Below are 17,479 nucleotides of genomic sequence, written 5' to 3'. Positions count from 1 at the left end.
GATTTGTCTTTTTTGTTTGTGTGTTCATGTGTTCCCCATCTCTATACTGCGTAGTATGAATAATGATTTAACCGGGGTCAGATTCCATTGGAGACGTTCACCTGTATCTGACACTAGTGGTATCGCGTAGCTGCCATTAATGTCCAATTTTGAATGAAAACAGAAATAGAATACAGACTGATAAGGGTAACACACCATCCAGCTTCACACCCAACCACATAATTACCCCAATGGGCTGTGGTGAGGGATCATATCCTGGCGCGCACCGGGGGGTCAGCGGCGATAAGCTTCAGCCGAGCTCCCAACATGCAGCATAATTACTCTATTGATAATTCACCAGGAAAATGGTCCCAGCCAATTGCAGACCTCCGATTTAATGGATTGGACGGCGAAACGAGGGAGGAATGGAGGAAGGAGGCTGTGAGGGGGCAGCGCATGTGTGTGGGGGGGTTTGTATGTGGGGGCAACCAGCAAGGGCCTTTTATTAGAAATGAAAATATGTTTAGGCCATAGGGGGACCCATTTTCCCTGGAGATAATAAGGCCAATAAAATGTAAAGCAGGGGAAGGGCTTGGCATGGGGTCCAACTGTGACTGTTTATCTGTGTGTGTCCTGCATTAGCCCATTTATCCCCAGCCTCAAATTAGCTAATCATTCTCCAAGGGGAAGGACTTGGTCAGGAAATTGACATTTAGCAGCATAGGCTCACTCTATTAACTACAGTAAATTTAATTTGCTGCACACCCCAGAAGTGGGCTATTTTCTTTGCTATCAGAAGGGAAAAGGGAGAGAGGGAGACAGAGACAGAGAAACAGAAAGAGAGAGAGAGACTGTGTTTATTGCATCTGCTGCTTCTGGCCACAATTTGCTTGGCTGTAAATATAAGACTTAGGCTTGGAACACTGCAACTCTGTTGTATTCCCTCTCATGTACTGTTGATTACAAACATACACAGGCATTGTCAACACATAGATTCACTCATTCCAAGGTCTGTTTGGGCCATTGATGTATTATCTGGAGACTCCAAACTCCCAAAATGCCAGTGTTTTTCTTTTCCTTTTTTCCATTAGCTGTGATTCTCTGACTAGCCTAATCGTAACTCCAGTAAACATTGTATCAAACATGCTGAATCAAATGTCCTGTGACTTATGACTGCTTTCACCTCTGCCTCTGAATCAGATGTTTCATAATAATAATTATTGCTGATAATCACTCCAGGGTATCTGCTTTAGTATCTGTTCTGCAGACTGCAATGAGACTGGCTTTACTGTGGGAAAAGTTATTAATGCAGAAAAAAGAGAACTGCTGCTCAAATAACTGTAGAATTATTGTAACTGCAACAATTAGTTAATCTATTAGTCAATAGACGGAAAATTAATCAACAAATATTTTGATAATCGACTAATCGTTTTAGTCAATTTCCAAACATTTGCTGGTTAAAGCTTCTCAAATGCGATGACTTGCTGTTTTTCTTTGTCGTATCTGATTTATAAACGGAATATATTTGGATTTTGGACTGTTGATCGAACAAAACAAGCAATTTGAATACATAATCTTGGGCTTTTTTGGGAATTATAACAGGCACGTTTCACTATTTTCTGAAATTTTATAGATAACCCAATTGATCGATTTAAGAACAAAAATTATTATTAGTTGAAGCCCTTGTTTTGACTTTCTTAAATGTAAAAAAATGCTGTTTTTTTTTTGTCCTCTGTGAGAGTTAGTTGAACATCTTTGCGGTTTGGACTGTTGTTTAGCATCAATAATGAAAATAATCGTAAGTTGCAGCCCTGATAGTAACACCTGACTGGAAAAAATATGTTAAATGAACATGAAACTAAACTTTCTGAGTTGAAACTGAGTCATGTATTGTATACATTATGTGCTAAATTAATGGTGATGTTTTAATGATATTGGTCATTGTCTGACCTTTGCTCATGAAATAGATGTATTCACTCCAGATTCACTTCTGTGGAACTTCAAATTGTTTTTTTTTGTTTGTTTGTTTTTTTTCTTTTCAAGACCTTGAACCAATGCAGCTACTCTCCAGTGATCGGGATCGCCCCAGCCTAATTAATTGCAACAGTTGTCAGAGTGTTGTCTGTTAGGATGGTGACAGGTGTCTGAAGAAAATGATTAGTTTTCTGTCGGGAGAGAGACAGCTCTGGATGTCCCAAACTGCAAACTAATAAAGGGGGGAAAGCAATAAAGCTCGTGGACAGCAGGTTTGACTGTTTTTATAGACAAATCAATAAAATGATAGATGACGGAAAATAACGGCATCTCAGCTGCCGATTTCTACTGGGGTTTCAAATCACGGTCCTTCCCACACATACGTGCATGTACACTGACACAGGATGCAGGCTCATATGCGCATGCACGCACACACACACACACACACACACACACACACACACACACACACTTGAGCAGAATATGTTGAAGGGTTTTGTCTGCATTACTAGAGGCATGTGCAGTGACACATAAATAAGTGGTTATGTTTTGGTAATTTGTGTCTCTGTGCGTATGGCACCATATTGAGGTATAACTTACACTTTCAATTCTCTTTTTGCTAGTGTTAAAATGATGTGTGTGTAACTGTGTATTTATGTTTTTGTGTGTCATAACTAACAGAGTAAATCTGTAAATCTTTTTGAGACCAGAGGGGCAGTGTCAGGATCAATACTGAGGACAGGCCTTCCTCTGAGCATGCCTCTAATTGGCTCCATTTCTACAGTGTCGTGTTGGTGTGTGTGTCACGGTGTATGTGATTGTATATAACTGTATTATTAGGTCCATCCAATGAAGGATGAATTTGTCCACTCCAGGAAAATTACATCCTAGTGAGTTTTATTTTAAGTTTTGTTAACAGATGCAATCATAACATTATTTCCATGTAGTGATGTAAAGTGATCTCCACAAAGCTGGTCTGGCCTCGGGCTGGGTGTCATTTATTGTATTTATCAATTCCAGTTTCAATTCCAGTTCTGCCCATTGATTTTTGTTTTGAAACCTGTTTGCAAGTCTTTATTACATGCAACATTATGTCATTTGCGTATGAACAAAAATCAAAATATGTTGAAAGCAGTAAAGACTTTTATTTTCAACAGATTTAGGCAGCAATAAAAAGGTATATGGTACAATAAGGAAAGGAATATATGTTTGTTGTTTTACTGAACACTTGCATTAGCTGATTCTTGTGTATTGTGACTATTTTACAATACAGTCTAAATCTTACAAGGAGACATCCTTTGTAGAAGAGCCATAGATTTTCTCAACAAGCAATGAACTGAATCAGCTGTCCTGCAATGCATCAAGATGTGTTTTGTCTCAGTGGGAACACACTCCATTACTCTTACTATTGCTATTTCTGTTTTCTATCACTGTTGCCACACACATGCATAATTGACAGCTAAGTGAAACATTCTCAGCCACATTGGCTTTCTGGCAAATATAGGCAATAATTAACTGAAGTAGAAACTGTTTATAACTTAATCATAAGACTGCAATATTATTTGAAGACTCATTTGTGGAAAAATTACCAGTATCTCACTTCTTATTCATTGAGGAAAAAAGAGAAACAAAAAACATTAGTTTGTTGTATTATCAGTGCTTTATCAGCTGCAAACTATGTCTTGTCACCTCTTCTCTTCCAGGTCTCATTCTCGCCACCGGCGGTCTCGCAGTAGGAACGGCAGCCGTAGCCGGCGAGGTACCCACAGCCGCAAAAAGAGCCGCAGCCACAGCAGAGAGCGGGACCGGAGCCGGCGCAAGGGCCGCGACCGGGAGAGGGAGAAAGACAAGGAGAGGGACAGAGGAAGAGACAGAGAGAAGGACAAGAGTAGAGACAAGGCAGACAAAAAGGGGTAAGTGATGAATGACTTTGTACATTCAAGCATACATGCACAGGTAGACACAAACACACCCAACAGCCCAGCTCAATCTGAACAGTAGGCTCCACAAGAGTACCGAATATTTTGGTCAGTATATTACAGACTTAGCTCAGTCTCAGCTCCTCCATCTGTCCATCCATCACTTGATCCTTCCATCCATCAATCCATCGTTCCTTTTCTTCATCTTTTTCCCCTTGCAATCAAGCACTTGGCTACACTGGCCTTGTAATGTGATATAATTCCCTCTTGTAACAGAAGATGTCATGGAAATATAAGAATAGATGGTACGTAGGAGTGCTGCACAGGTTCAGTTTTTAGAGAATGTTTTGGTCACCAGATGATGTCTGATATCTTTAACTCCACTTTTCACCCTCTGGGCCCAGCTGCAATAAGTCTAGAAACATAACAAGATCATATGCATCCCCGATGTCTTTGGTGCTTATGCCAAAAAAAAACCAAAACAATAAATGAGGACTCCTTATTAAGGTGAGAATTGTTTGCAAACGACATCTTCACTTGCAAGCTTATGTCTTCCAAAGGCTGTAATACACAGTAGAAACAAGTTTAGAGTAGTGGATCTTTAAACAGTGGTACACTCCACTTCAGGTCTAACTACCTTAGAGGCCTCTACCAGAATAGCACCCTCAATCCCTCCCCAGCGCGGTGTGCTCTAATGTGATTTGAGGCCACTGTAATATGACTGGTACCCAGTTGTTGTCTGTCATATTGAATGGCACAGATGTGTGTATCAGACTATGGATCCCACGAGTGATGCAGACCAGCTGCTGTGCTACAATGCTGCTGTCAATTTAATAGACTTCAGCTCCCCAGGTAAACTGAATCAAAACTCATGGTATAGTCTATGTTTTGCCCTTGTGAGCTAACAAATAACTTTACAATTAATTCCATAGATTGAAAAGTGTATATTTATAGTGATCAACTTGTGATTTTTATGATATACACTTCCAAATGTTAATCCAGGTATTAATTAAGCTGCAATTTGGTTTTTCAAACTTTGAATACTTAAACTTGTCAGAGAGAAAACATTCTCAGGCGGTATTTTCTCAGCTTTTCATTGGATTTATGAATAGAAATATGCAGTAATAGCCAAATGGCAATTAATGATCGGACGACTATTTGATCTGACTGAAATGATTAATCCATTCCTCAGATGTATTCTTGATACAATAGTGCAATCAGATGATGAAACTTATCTCTGTAGCAATGGCCATAAGACAAAAATGCAGTATATCTAAGAACATTTTTTAAACTTTCCATGTGCACGACTGTCAAACTGTCACAACTTTTTCTGGAAATTGTGTGTGCACTGTATCTCATTAAGTGAAGTAAATGCTAATTATTAAGAAAATGTATCTTTGACAGTGAATCTTAACCGAGATTTGTTAAGCACAACTCATTTTGTGTATTTAGCAAGTACCATACATAGATTTAAATGAGGAAAACATGCGAATCATTAGAAATAAGGGTTATGCATTTACATATTATTCAAGCTATGGTTTCTTGTTTATTTAGAATTACACAATTTGTAAATGGTCTTTCAGATAATGATTCATAAGTTTAGTATACTTGTTAGTAGAAATTATAGAACAGATGTGTTAAAAATAATAAAAAGCCTTATCCTTTAATGCAGTCTCCATATGTTTAGCACTAGTTTGTTCATCCTTATGTAGGCTTTATGGATCATCAGTGAAGACCTTGGGGCTCAAGATTTCTCTGTGTGAACAGAACATGGAGACTTGCTTTTAAAGGAAAAGTGCTCCATTTATTTGAAGCTATTACATATTGCCTTTCTTAGATCAGTATCAGGAAAACAAATAAAGCTAACAGTGAAATGTAAGGCCAGCAGACTATATCTATTTTCTTATTAAGGCTTCAATATCCTTCAGGATTGATAGGAATCTCCTCCTTTATCTCTGACCTCACTTTAGCTTGTCTGTGTGCACGTGTGTGTGCTCATATACGTAGTAAGTTTGTTGGTTTGTGTGTGTGCGTGAAAGCATTTCCACCTGTGGCAGCATTAATATATTTCAAACTGCCTGTCCTCCTCTCTGCCTTCCAATTTACTTAAACCTGTGGAGCCATGATGCTGGAATAATTTTGACTAAACCATGTGGACCTGCCATCATACCAGGTGACATACACACATATAAAAAAACTTTGTCCTTCACCCTCCGCGGGTGGTCTCGTCCTTCGAGCTTGGGTCCTCTACCAGAGGCCTGGGATGGTCCTGTATATCCTATGGTCCTATATATATATATATAAATATATATAAATATATATATATAAATATATATAAATATATATATATATATTTATATATATATATATATATATATTTATATATATATATTTATATATATATTTATATATATATATTTATATATATATTTATATATATTATATATATATATATTATATTATATATATATATATATATATATATATATTATATAAATATATTATATATATATATATATATATATATATATATATATATATATATATAAATATATATATATATATATATATTATATATATATATATATATATATATTATATATATATATATATATATATATATATTATATATATATATATATATATATATGTATATATATGTATATATGTATATATATGTATGTATATATATATATGTATATATATGTATATATGTATATATATGTATGTATATATATATATATATATATATGTATGTATATATATATATATATATGTATGTATATATATATATATATATGTATATATGTATATATATTATATATATGTATATATATTATATATATATATGTATATATATATTATATATATGTATATATATATATGTATATATGTATATATATATGTATATATGTATATATATGTATATATATTATTTATATATATATGTATATATATGTATATATGTATATATATTATATGTATATATATGTATATATATTATATGTATATGTATATATGTATGTATATATATATATATATATATAAAATCTACTACAACTACTACAACAAATCTGGGTATTAAAGATGGTTACTTGACTGTTTGCTACATGTACCTTGCTCTTTTTGATTAGAAAAACAAATAATAATCTTGCATAAAAGATTATAGCATGCAGGTTTTTTGTCAGATCAAGTCACAATTAAATGATATTTTAAAGGTTCTTGCTTCTTTAATTCACAATTTATCAGTTAGAAAAAGAAACACTGTGGGTGGATTGTTCAAAAATGTATAATTGTTTAGGTTGTTGTAATTTTTAACATGAATTTTACATTCACTGGAACAGTATTAGGTAATCACAAAAGACACACTCTGCTCCAGGAAGTCAAAGTAATGTGATTATTACATAAAAATACACTATATTGCACTTTGTGGCATTTCATTTTAAATGGATGCATATTTTGTGACATGATGAAATTAGCTAACAAGATAATTTTTCTCCTTTTCTATTTTTTGACTTTAGGTGTCTCTATCACCATACTTACAGTGAAATTAAATGAGTAAAATTCACATTAAGTTGGTCTACCTGTGGACCTTGATAATATGTTATCACCGTCCAAAAGCTACCTGACATGGATGTTCCTGTTATTCCCCAGATGCTCCCACAGGAGTTTAGATGCCTAACAAGTCCTCCTTTAGCAGAAGAAAGGCAAAAGCAGTGAGATGTTTCAGGAAAATGTAAAACAAGGCTTTCTGCAGTATATCCTGTCTATGACAAGCCACTTCTTTTCCCTCTGTCTCTTCCATTCTTCTTCATCTGCTCTCAATGGTGATGGGGGTAGGGTCTTTATGTAAGCCCTTGATCCTCACAACTTACACACAAACACACGCACATGCACACACACACTGTAACACTCCAACCTCATTTACATCCAGGTTTCCTTGCTGGGTGGTGCGAGAGGAGTGAAGCAGTGTGATGTTGATGGCGGAGCGGGGTGGAGAAGAGGCTCCGGAGCTTTAGTGGCTGTCAGGATGAAAGAGGGGCCCCTCAGAGCCGACACCCTGACACTGACTCTGTGTGTGCGCGCACGTGTGTGGTGTTGTCGTCATTAAACATTTAACACTCCTCTAGTATGACAGCAAGCAACTTGGTGCTCCAGCGGCATGTTTTCATGCAAAATTTATTGAAGAAGACGAGCTGTTGTCAAGAGCTCTTGTTGCCTTTCACCAGTGGCAAAGGGTAAGTGGGTGATTGTAGGGTTCTGTCTGTATGGGGGTGTGTGTGTGTGTGTGTGTGTGTGTGTGTGTGTGTGTTTACCCAGACTAGTGTACAGGGTCAGTAGGTCAGCTTTGCTCTGTGTAATCCTCTGGGTTCATATTTACAGAGACAACACAAGAGTATTTAACCAGCCCTAAAACTGTTTGTTTGTGTTTTTCTCTTCATTGATCGTTTTCTCAATAAGAAGGCTTAGTTGCATATTGTATATTGTTGTATATTCAGCATTAAATTAAATATACCAAGTGGTTCCCAACCTTTTTTTTTTGTCTGACGTAGCCCCTCAGCTCTATCAGATGTGCTCAAGTACCCCTTCATCAACACCACCCGTCATGTTTCAAATATGTTCATTTTAATTGATATGAAACTGGATGTTATTTAACACTATTATTTATACAAAAGTGGATATAGTTCCAATATTTTTCTCATACGATCCTGGAAGTTTGCATTTATACTATCACCACTTGGAGTTGAAGAAACTGGACTCTTTAACCATTTATCCAGTTTTAGGGATCTATTTTTATTTCTCTGCTTGGTTGCGAACTAATTTTCACACACTCTTAGTTGCAGAATGTGGTGTTAACTGACTCGGGTTGGTGGGAAACTGAGGCATGCTGGCAGCTACTTGGATATTGTGACAAAAATATGATGATCACCCTCAATTTGTAATTCTATTTGTGTGTTTATTTTTCTCCTAAACACAAATATGCAGATTTTCTTTTACCAAATTATAATTTTTATTTTTTTCAAATTAGCTGAACTACTCAACAATCTTTCCATGTAGCCCCCGGGGATTTGCTGAAGTATATTATGGACAAATTACAAAGATGAGGGAAATCCAAATATTATAGTGTAGTGCATTAATGAACACACATGCACACAACTTAGCTTTGATTCTCAACCTACATGCAAGTGGACCCGATACTTTCTCTTAAGTCGTCTTGGCTCGAGTCAGGTCAGGTTTAATTTTATTAATGTTATTTTTCAGTGTTTTTTTCTATTTCCCTAAATCGAAGCAGGAGAAAACAAACAATGTGTTGTGTTAACAAGTACGCATCTGCCCCCAGGCAGATAATTGACAGAAGTATAATTTGAATGTAACAGCATTCTTCACCTGATGTTTCGACCCAATTCCCATCTGTAATTAATGAGCAGAAATGTAGAAACTACAGTTAACAGATGGCTGTTTCTCCAGAAAAAGTGACAGGTTTTTAAAAATATTTTTAATCACAAGGCAGTGTTTTAAAAGGTTTTGGCATCATCAAGTGCTGCAGAGGTTCAGGCTTTGATCAGACTTGAAGAGATTTGGTTGGAGTATGGATGGAGTACAGTCAGGGCCCAGTTTTTTGGGGTTCACTCATAATGTTAATGCACACATACACACAGGTATGCATACTCTCACTCATTTCCCTTTCCATGTCCGTCACCCTCCTCAAACTCGACTCCTTTTGTCAAAGAATTTGTCTGCTTTCAAGAGAAGTCTTCACCTTTTCCTTTGGGCGGTGTTGACCTCTTTGCTTTCCTCTGTAACTGATCACCAAAGTAGTGGAAGAACGTGGGCTGGCTGCCTTACTCTACATCCTCAATCAGAGAGGTCTGTCCAATTAGGCTGAACTCCTTGTATGTGCCATGTCACAGGGGGAGTGTTGGTCCATCTAACTCAATTTCATGTCATTTGAGTGAGAAATAGGCAGAGGCTGGGGAGCGGAGACACATAGGCCAGTGTGGAGACCTCTCATGGCAGCAGAGAGCCGTCTTTTCCCTGTGCATGTAAAACTGGAGTTGGTATAATGAGCTTAGGGTTAAAGAAAAGAAATGACTGCCTACCTTTCATTAAAGCCGTTTTTGATGTCTTTGTCTATGAAAAAATCATTTAGGAGTTTTTCTCTGCTAGCGAGGGGCAGCACTTCAACAGCATCCATTGTTCGTACTTGTAAAATAGCTTATTTTATGATGGTGGAGTTTCTCTTTTTAGGTCTTTCAAATAAAGCATGTTTTCCTGACATTTTTGTCCATAGAGCCGTCCCCACCAATCCGCCCATGCCCATCTCTTTCTGTGAATGTGATTGTTTAGTAATTCCTCTCATTACTGTCTTTTCCCCTGACAAGCTAAACAGAACCCAGCTTCACCACAGGGGTCTCATCAGGACCCGCAGGCCTCAGTTTGGCTAGCTTTGTTCCATCGCTCAGCCTTAACCTCTGGAAGCCTAGAGGCTGTGAGGCAGAGAGAAAATAAAACAAGACCCTAGACACAAACGCACACACATTCGTACTCACTGCTGTTGATTTTCCCTCCCTCCTTGCCTCACTGAGGAAATGATTGTCTTGCTTCTTTGCCTCTGTTGAACATCTATCAGCTCATTAGTGTTGGTAATACACAGAGAAAGTAAGTGCGTTTGTGTGTGTGTGTTTGTGCGTATGTAGCCCCTGCCTGCGGCATTTTTTCAGCCTGTTGGGAGTGTGTGTATGGGTGGTGTGGATGGGACCACTGGCTGCTGCTGCTGCTGCTGCTGCTGCTGCTGCTGCTGTGTGTGTGTGTGTGTGTGTGTGTGTGTGTGTGTGTGTGTGTGTGTGTGTGTGTGTGTGTGTGTGTGTGTGTGTGTGTGTGTGTGTGTGTGTGTGTGTGTGTGTGTGTGTGTGTGTGTGTGTGTGTGTGTGTGTATGTCTGCACTCTTGCAGGACTCTAGGCTGTGTCTGGCTCTGGGAGCGGGTCTGGGGAGGTAAGAGAGACTTCAAACACCGTCCTCGGAAGGTTAGGATACACTCACGTTGACTTAAATCAATGAGCTGTAAGTGTGTGTATTATTTGTGTGTGCGTCAAGGGGGGTAGCCTAGTGGCCAGGAGCAAGAAGAGACATGGGTGAAGCTGAAGAGGAGTAGATGTGCATGTGTGTGTGTGTGTAGTTTGGGTGGGGGCTGGGTGGCTGGATGAGGGTGGGTGAAATAGGAGTGATACCTACATGCAAAGGGTGGACAACGCACACACAGGTCCCAATAGACAAACACATGCACACACAGAGCAGGGCAACTGTAGTGTTTCTTGGCCCATGGCTGTATATAGTCATTAGCTGCCTTTTGCCATACAGATAATGAGCATAGATTGGATAGAAAACAGCCTGGCCTTATAAACTCAATTTTCACTAGATGGACATTTATTTACACGCTCCCAGGACAGACGAATAACCTGTTAAGACCTACACAGTGATGCAGGACAAACCTGTTTTTTTCTCATTGGTCTGAATGTGGGTCATCTGACCTGGCTCCATGCCACTGCTCCAAACCTGAGTTTAAGGCAGGAAATATATAGGTTTATTATAAAATTGCAATAGAATTATTATTGGGTTGCTGTGATTTTACAGTATGCCTATGCAACTTCTAGCCCTAGACTATGTGTTTTGCATCAAAGTTCCATAAGTCTTTATTTCAGCGCTCAATTAAACAACTGTAATGTGAAAGGGTCATTGGCACTGCTCAGTCTGTATAGGTGATTTCTCATGGCTACTAAATGCCAAATTAACTCCACAATGGACAAGGGCACCGATAGATGGACACAGCATGTGCCAGCGTGTTCACACATGTGCTGTGTAGAAATGTGCGTACGGTCTGTGGACTTGACCAAATGACAATATTTATGTCACATGGACACTCGCGTGGACACAGGCAGACTCATAATGCAGGGTATAATCAGGCAGACACACAATGCAGGGTATAATCCATGTTAGATTAAAGTTACCTTCTGAAGTTCAAGATATTTTTCCTTTTTTTTTTTTAAACAGCAGTGCCAGGCATCAAGTATTGTTAGTCCAGAAAGGGATTAGCACAGTTTGCTACAGTCAAGTAGAAAACAAAAACAGGTGAGCATACATGCAGGGAAATTGGATAGAGGCATTAAAAATCTGTTTTAGCACAGATGTTATAAGGAAACAGATTAGAAGACACAAAGATGAATGCTGTACTCAACTAACTGTACTGTAGGAAATGCTGTCTATGCCTGAGAATGACCCCTCTCTCTGTTCTGTGTGTGTGTGTGTGTGTGTGTGTGTGTGTGGAGAGCAAGGGAGAGAAATCTGGCCACTTATAATCGCAGGAGAGACACCCTGAGTGAGCGATAGAGAGCTGTGACAATCCACTTAGTACGCTCTGTAATCTGTTTAACCATTTAGTGAGTTGTTAAAGGAGTATGCAAACACTCACACACACATAAAAAAACACACACACTAGACGCCCTGCAGGCTTTAGCAGTGAACAGGACAGTCTGCGTCCTGAACTGGGTAGCGATTCAGTGCTGTAACACATTTAGATTTGTGTGTGTGACTGGGTGTGTTGATGTGTTTGAGACCTGCTGTAGGCACTGACAGAAGCCAGGCCTGGAGCATGATGACAGAGACCAGACCCGGCCAAATAGAAGATCCCCCAATCCAATTACCCTGTTCCTCTCTTTTATTCTCTTCTCTCCTCTCCTCTCGTCTCCTTTCCTCTCCTCTCCTCTTTTTACGGCCCTGTCTTAGCAGGAACTAGTGATGGCAGTCCTGGCTGCTGTTGAAGTGGCTGGCTGCTCTGCTTTATGGATCAGAAGAGGATGCAGGCAGGATTATAAGCAGCAGGTTATGAGCTGCAAACATGACAGGCCAGCTCCAATTTAGGAGGGTTATGTAAATGTGCTTGTCAACAAAATGTGTTTTTCTGCCCTCAGTATTTTCTCTCTCTCTTTCTCTCTCTGGAAAAGCGGGTAGTTTTGGTTTGGTGAAAGCAGAGTGGTGGTGAAGGCAGGCAGTGTAGCTAAAAGAGAAGATTGTTATGGAGAATGATGTGTAAAAGAGACACACCGTTAATGTTTAATTTTCTCCAGACTCCAGTGCTTATTCATCTGCACCAGGGGCAAGGAAAGGTGTTGACTGAAGTCTTTATGAGAAAGGCTGAGAGTGAGAATACATTATAGAGAGAGGTGTTCTTTTTATTTGGAGAGAGCAGACAAAACAACATAGAGAAGAGAGAGAAAGATAGACAGACAGGGAGAAGAGCAGAGGAGAGTTTTCAGTTAGCAGAGAGTACCTTTCGTCATGCATTTGACCTCTGCTGCTGTGAGACAGAAATACGGCTCTGCAGGTCTTGCCTAATGGCATTGATCATTACAAGAATACCTCCTTCAGACTGGATAAACAGCATTCCAGACATACAGTTAAGTACCATGACTCAGTTGTGGAAGTAAATATTGCCTGAGAGAAGCATATAATAATCATTCTCAGTGGAAGTTTGAAATCGGCAGTATTTTCTTTCACACAGAAATGAGCTGAAACAAAAAAGTTACAGTCACACAAGTGCGTGTATGCTTGATTGTGATCACTGAAGGATGGAAATACTCATTTGTGTCACTGATAGAGTTGGCGGTACACAGCTCATATTGAACGTTGAGTAGCCACGGGAGTGGCAAGTTATAAAGCAATGAAGCCTCTCATTCTCTCCCTCCCTCCCTCCCTCCCTCACCTCCTACCCATTTAGTCTGCCACTTTTTCAGCAGAAGTTTAGATCTCTGGCCGATGTTTAATTCATTTGTACTAATGTCTCGCTTAGTCTTGCTCTCCTTCACTCTCATGTGCTCTGTCTTGCTCTCTCGCCAGCCTAGTCCCTGCCCTAGTCCCTGCGGTTCTCTAATAGAGTTGTTTTACCTTGTGTCTCACTCACTGGCACACACACACTGCAGACTCTTTTCTGCTGTCCACTGTGTGCCAGTAGGGCATATGTAGTCTTATTTTTGTATGACAGCTCTACTTGGGGTTGGGCGATAGGGTTAAAGTCATTCTCAGAATATTTTATGATAATGATGTGTCACAATATGGCAAATGTTGGGAAAAAACATAGAATAATCAAATGTTTAAAGCTAAGAACTGGTCATTTTAGTCAAAAATTTTAAATGTTTCTGTAACACAAATTATGGATGTAAGTGTGCCTATTAAAAAAAGTCAATTTCTGGTATAACAAAAGCACCTTGGAAGAATGTGGAAAGAATGAGGGCACTAAAAAGAACCTGCTGCAAATCTGAGTCCAAGTGGCATTAGACCAAATTGCAGGTTAATTATAATATCTAGACCTGCTGTGTGACCACTCTTCTTCCACTCAGTGTCATGTTGCCAGCACTCTCTCCACCTTCACCCTTATACAACATAGTGAACTACAAGAAGTGGTTCAGCAGTTCTGCAACATGTGCTCTTGACCTAATGCCTACTAAGTTGTTCAAGAATGTTTTCATCTGTTTGTCCTTGATATTGTTAATGCCTCCCTACTCTCTGGAATATTCCCCACATGTCTCAAACATGCTATTGTTACACCGCTGTTGAAAAAGAGTAATCTTGATCCATTTGTTTATGAGAACTATAGACCAATCTCAAACCTTCCATTCCTGGGAAAAAATCTTGAAAATGTTGTTTACCAATAATTACATATGTATCTGTCATATAACAATTTGTTTGATGTTTACCAATTCTTGGTGGACCAATTCTTGGTCCACTGCTATTTAACTTATATATGCTCTCACTTGGGTCCATCATTCAGCAATACAACATTTCATATCACTTTTATGCTGATGACACACAGTTATACATATCTGTTTCTGCCAACTACCTTAGCCCAGTGAATGACCTCATCCAGTGCATTGCTGATATCAAGTATTGGATGGCCAAAAACTTTTTACAGGTAAATGAGGACAAAACAGATATTCTTTTAGTAGGTCCCAAGGCTTTGAGGCACCAGATTCACTCTTTGTTATCTCCCCTGTCGGTTAAACCTTGTGAGCATGCCAAAAACTTTTGATTTTAGAAAACCTTTTATCATCTTAGAAATACATCTAAAGTTGGATGCTTCCTGTCACAATTAGATTCTGTAAAGGTGGTTCATGCTTTTATTTCCAGTAGACTCAATTATTGTAATGCACTTTTAGCTGACTGACAAATCAGGTGTTAAATAAAACCAAAAGGTTTGAACACATCACTCCTATTTTAACGTCTCTTCACCAGCTCCCAGTAAAACAAAGAATTGATTTTAAAATACTTCTTATTGTTTTTAAAGCTATGAATGGCTTAGCACCTTCCTACATCGCTGACATGCTCACTGAATACACAGTAAAAATCTCCTCACTTTACCTAGAATCAAATCTAAATCAGCTTATGGTAAAGTCAGTCATTATGGTCCTACACTCTGGAATTCTCTGCCACATGAACAAATGTCTGCTACAACAGTATCTTCTTTTAAAAGCAGACTTTAAGTTATGTTTAAAGTGTGTGGTTAATGGGTAATTTTTTTTATCTTAGTATCAGTATTTTTCATTCATCAGTATTATTCCTTTTTTAATAATAATTAATAATAATAATTTTTATTGTAATATCATTTTATCTTGTTATTTTATCTTATCTTCTTATCTTATATGTTTCCATATATGTAATACCTCCTTATCTTATATGTTATCTTGTATGCATGATTTTTCTTGCTTGCTTTTATTTTGAAGCACATTGAGTCTACACATGTTGTATGAAATGTGCTATATAAATGGACCAACTCATTCATTTTGTTTCTGGTCTTTAAATCAGAAACTTTGCTCTTTGCACTTTTTTTTCAGGTTTTCATCAATCTATCTTTCCTTTCAGTATCTCAGTATCTTTCAGCCCTTTTCTCCTTTTTCATGTACCCCTGCCTCTCTGTTTCTGCCTCTTTCTATGCCCAGATCTGACAACATGGAAAGTATGTACAGTTTTGTATAAATATCTTTGGCACTGCTGTCTAATCAGCAGTGAGTGAAATAATTCACTTCTTTTTCTCCACATACACACTTAGCAGACCGACTGAAATCTGAGTAGCAAATCGTCTTGTTAAATTTTCAAACACATATGAATCAGACTGAATAATGCTGTTGGAGCCAATGTTATGGCACGCACGTTTTTTAAATATTTTCTAAACACAAAAAGACAAATAAGTCTTTATAATAAGTAAATTTGCCTGAATAAAATGGTCTAAACTTGGCTGGATTTTAATTTAACTCAGCACTTATTTCATCACAGAGTAAGTAAACATGTTGGCACTGATTGTCTGACAAGACATTCAATGCCAATTTTTGGTGATAGTTTTCTATACTCTGTGCTATGGACTTGGTGTTGAGGTTCGACACCCAGCCCTAGTGTTGAGTCGAATGGAGATTTTGTTTGCAAGGTGTCAGCATGTGAGCTGTAGCAACCACTCTGTCCAAGGTATCTGTGTGTGCATGTAAGTCAGTGGTGTGTGTTTATTCGTCTATTTGCATTAGTGTGAGACTTGGGGGTTAACTTTTCTTTGTAACACTTTTCCTTGAAGTCTACACACACACACACACACACACACACTCCTGACATCTCTCCCTGTTGACCAGACTGCAGAGAGCTTGGGGCCATGTTGTTTTGTCTTCTGATGGACAGACAGAAAGAGAGAAAAAAGACAGACTTATCCTGGCCAGTGATTACGCCAGTTTGACACCACAGACATGGACGGGGGGATCAGTGCATGAAGAGAAGTGAAAAAGGCACCGTAGAAAACGGTGTGTAGATGATATGAATAACAATGTACGTGGTGTGTCTCCCTGGACCCTGATAACCTGCAGACCAGAGCCCGGTCCCTGTGACAGGCTGGCCTTTGTGGCCACTTTATCCCGCCTGTACACTTGTAAGGTAGAGCCGGGATAATCGCACCTAATCTAATTAAGGCTAAAGAGGGCCATGACTGAGGCTGGCCAGAAGCAGACTGGGCACTCTCACACACACACACACATCAACAAACACAGCTCAGCAGCAAAATCCTGTTTGCATCAGAAAAATAAGGTTGTCATATTGATTATGCAGATGAGGGACTAACGGGTGCTAACTGCCTCTTGGCCAGCCGGTTACAGCTGACACAGGCTAAAGAGAGGGATACAGAGAGAGGAAGAAAGGATTAGGACAAATTTAGCTTGCTGTTTTCTTTCTACCATTTTGCATGTACCACTTAAAGTTCAGAAAAGTATTGTCCCTGTTGCTACTTTCTCATTTGGTGAGGTTGAGACTAACAGTGTGTATGGAGGGTTTTTGAAGAAGGAAGACTTCTAATGTTTAGTTAACTAGTTTTTATCAAAGAGGGTTACAGTAAACAATGCAAACATGACCTAAAAGTACTGCAGTCTGTTTGCTGGCCCCTTTGCAAGAACTTAAATTCCTAGAAAAAGGGCATTATTTTATAATTTTTTTGAGGTTTTCTGACATTATGGGAAGCGGCAATTTGAAATATGGCTATGGCGTTGACACATTTACAAACAAGCAAACAGTGATTGAATGAGAAGAG

General features: G+C 38.5%; 1 protein-coding gene across 3 annotated transcripts in view; it reads left to right on the top strand.

The window, feature by feature from the left end:
- rsrc1 (arginine/serine-rich coiled-coil 1) overlaps positions 1 to 17,479 on the top strand; it is a 121,704-nt gene that overhangs the window by 18,916 nt on the left and 85,309 nt on the right. For all 3 annotated transcript variants that reach the window (XM_044202388.1, XM_044202387.1, XM_044202389.1), the window contains exon 4: positions 3,657 to 3,866. In XM_044202388.1, the coding sequence (XP_044058323.1) occupies positions 3,657 to 3,866 (210 nt within the window). The remainder of the gene's footprint in view (positions 1 to 3,656; positions 3,867 to 17,479) is intronic.

This window comes from Siniperca chuatsi, linkage group LG7, assembly GCF_020085105.1.
Source record: "Siniperca chuatsi isolate FFG_IHB_CAS linkage group LG7, ASM2008510v1, whole genome shotgun sequence".
Lineage (NCBI taxonomy): Eukaryota > Metazoa > Chordata > Actinopteri > Centrarchiformes > Sinipercidae > Siniperca > Siniperca chuatsi.
The sequence above is the reverse complement of the archived record's forward strand: the minus strand, read 5'-3'. Positions and strand labels throughout refer to the sequence as shown.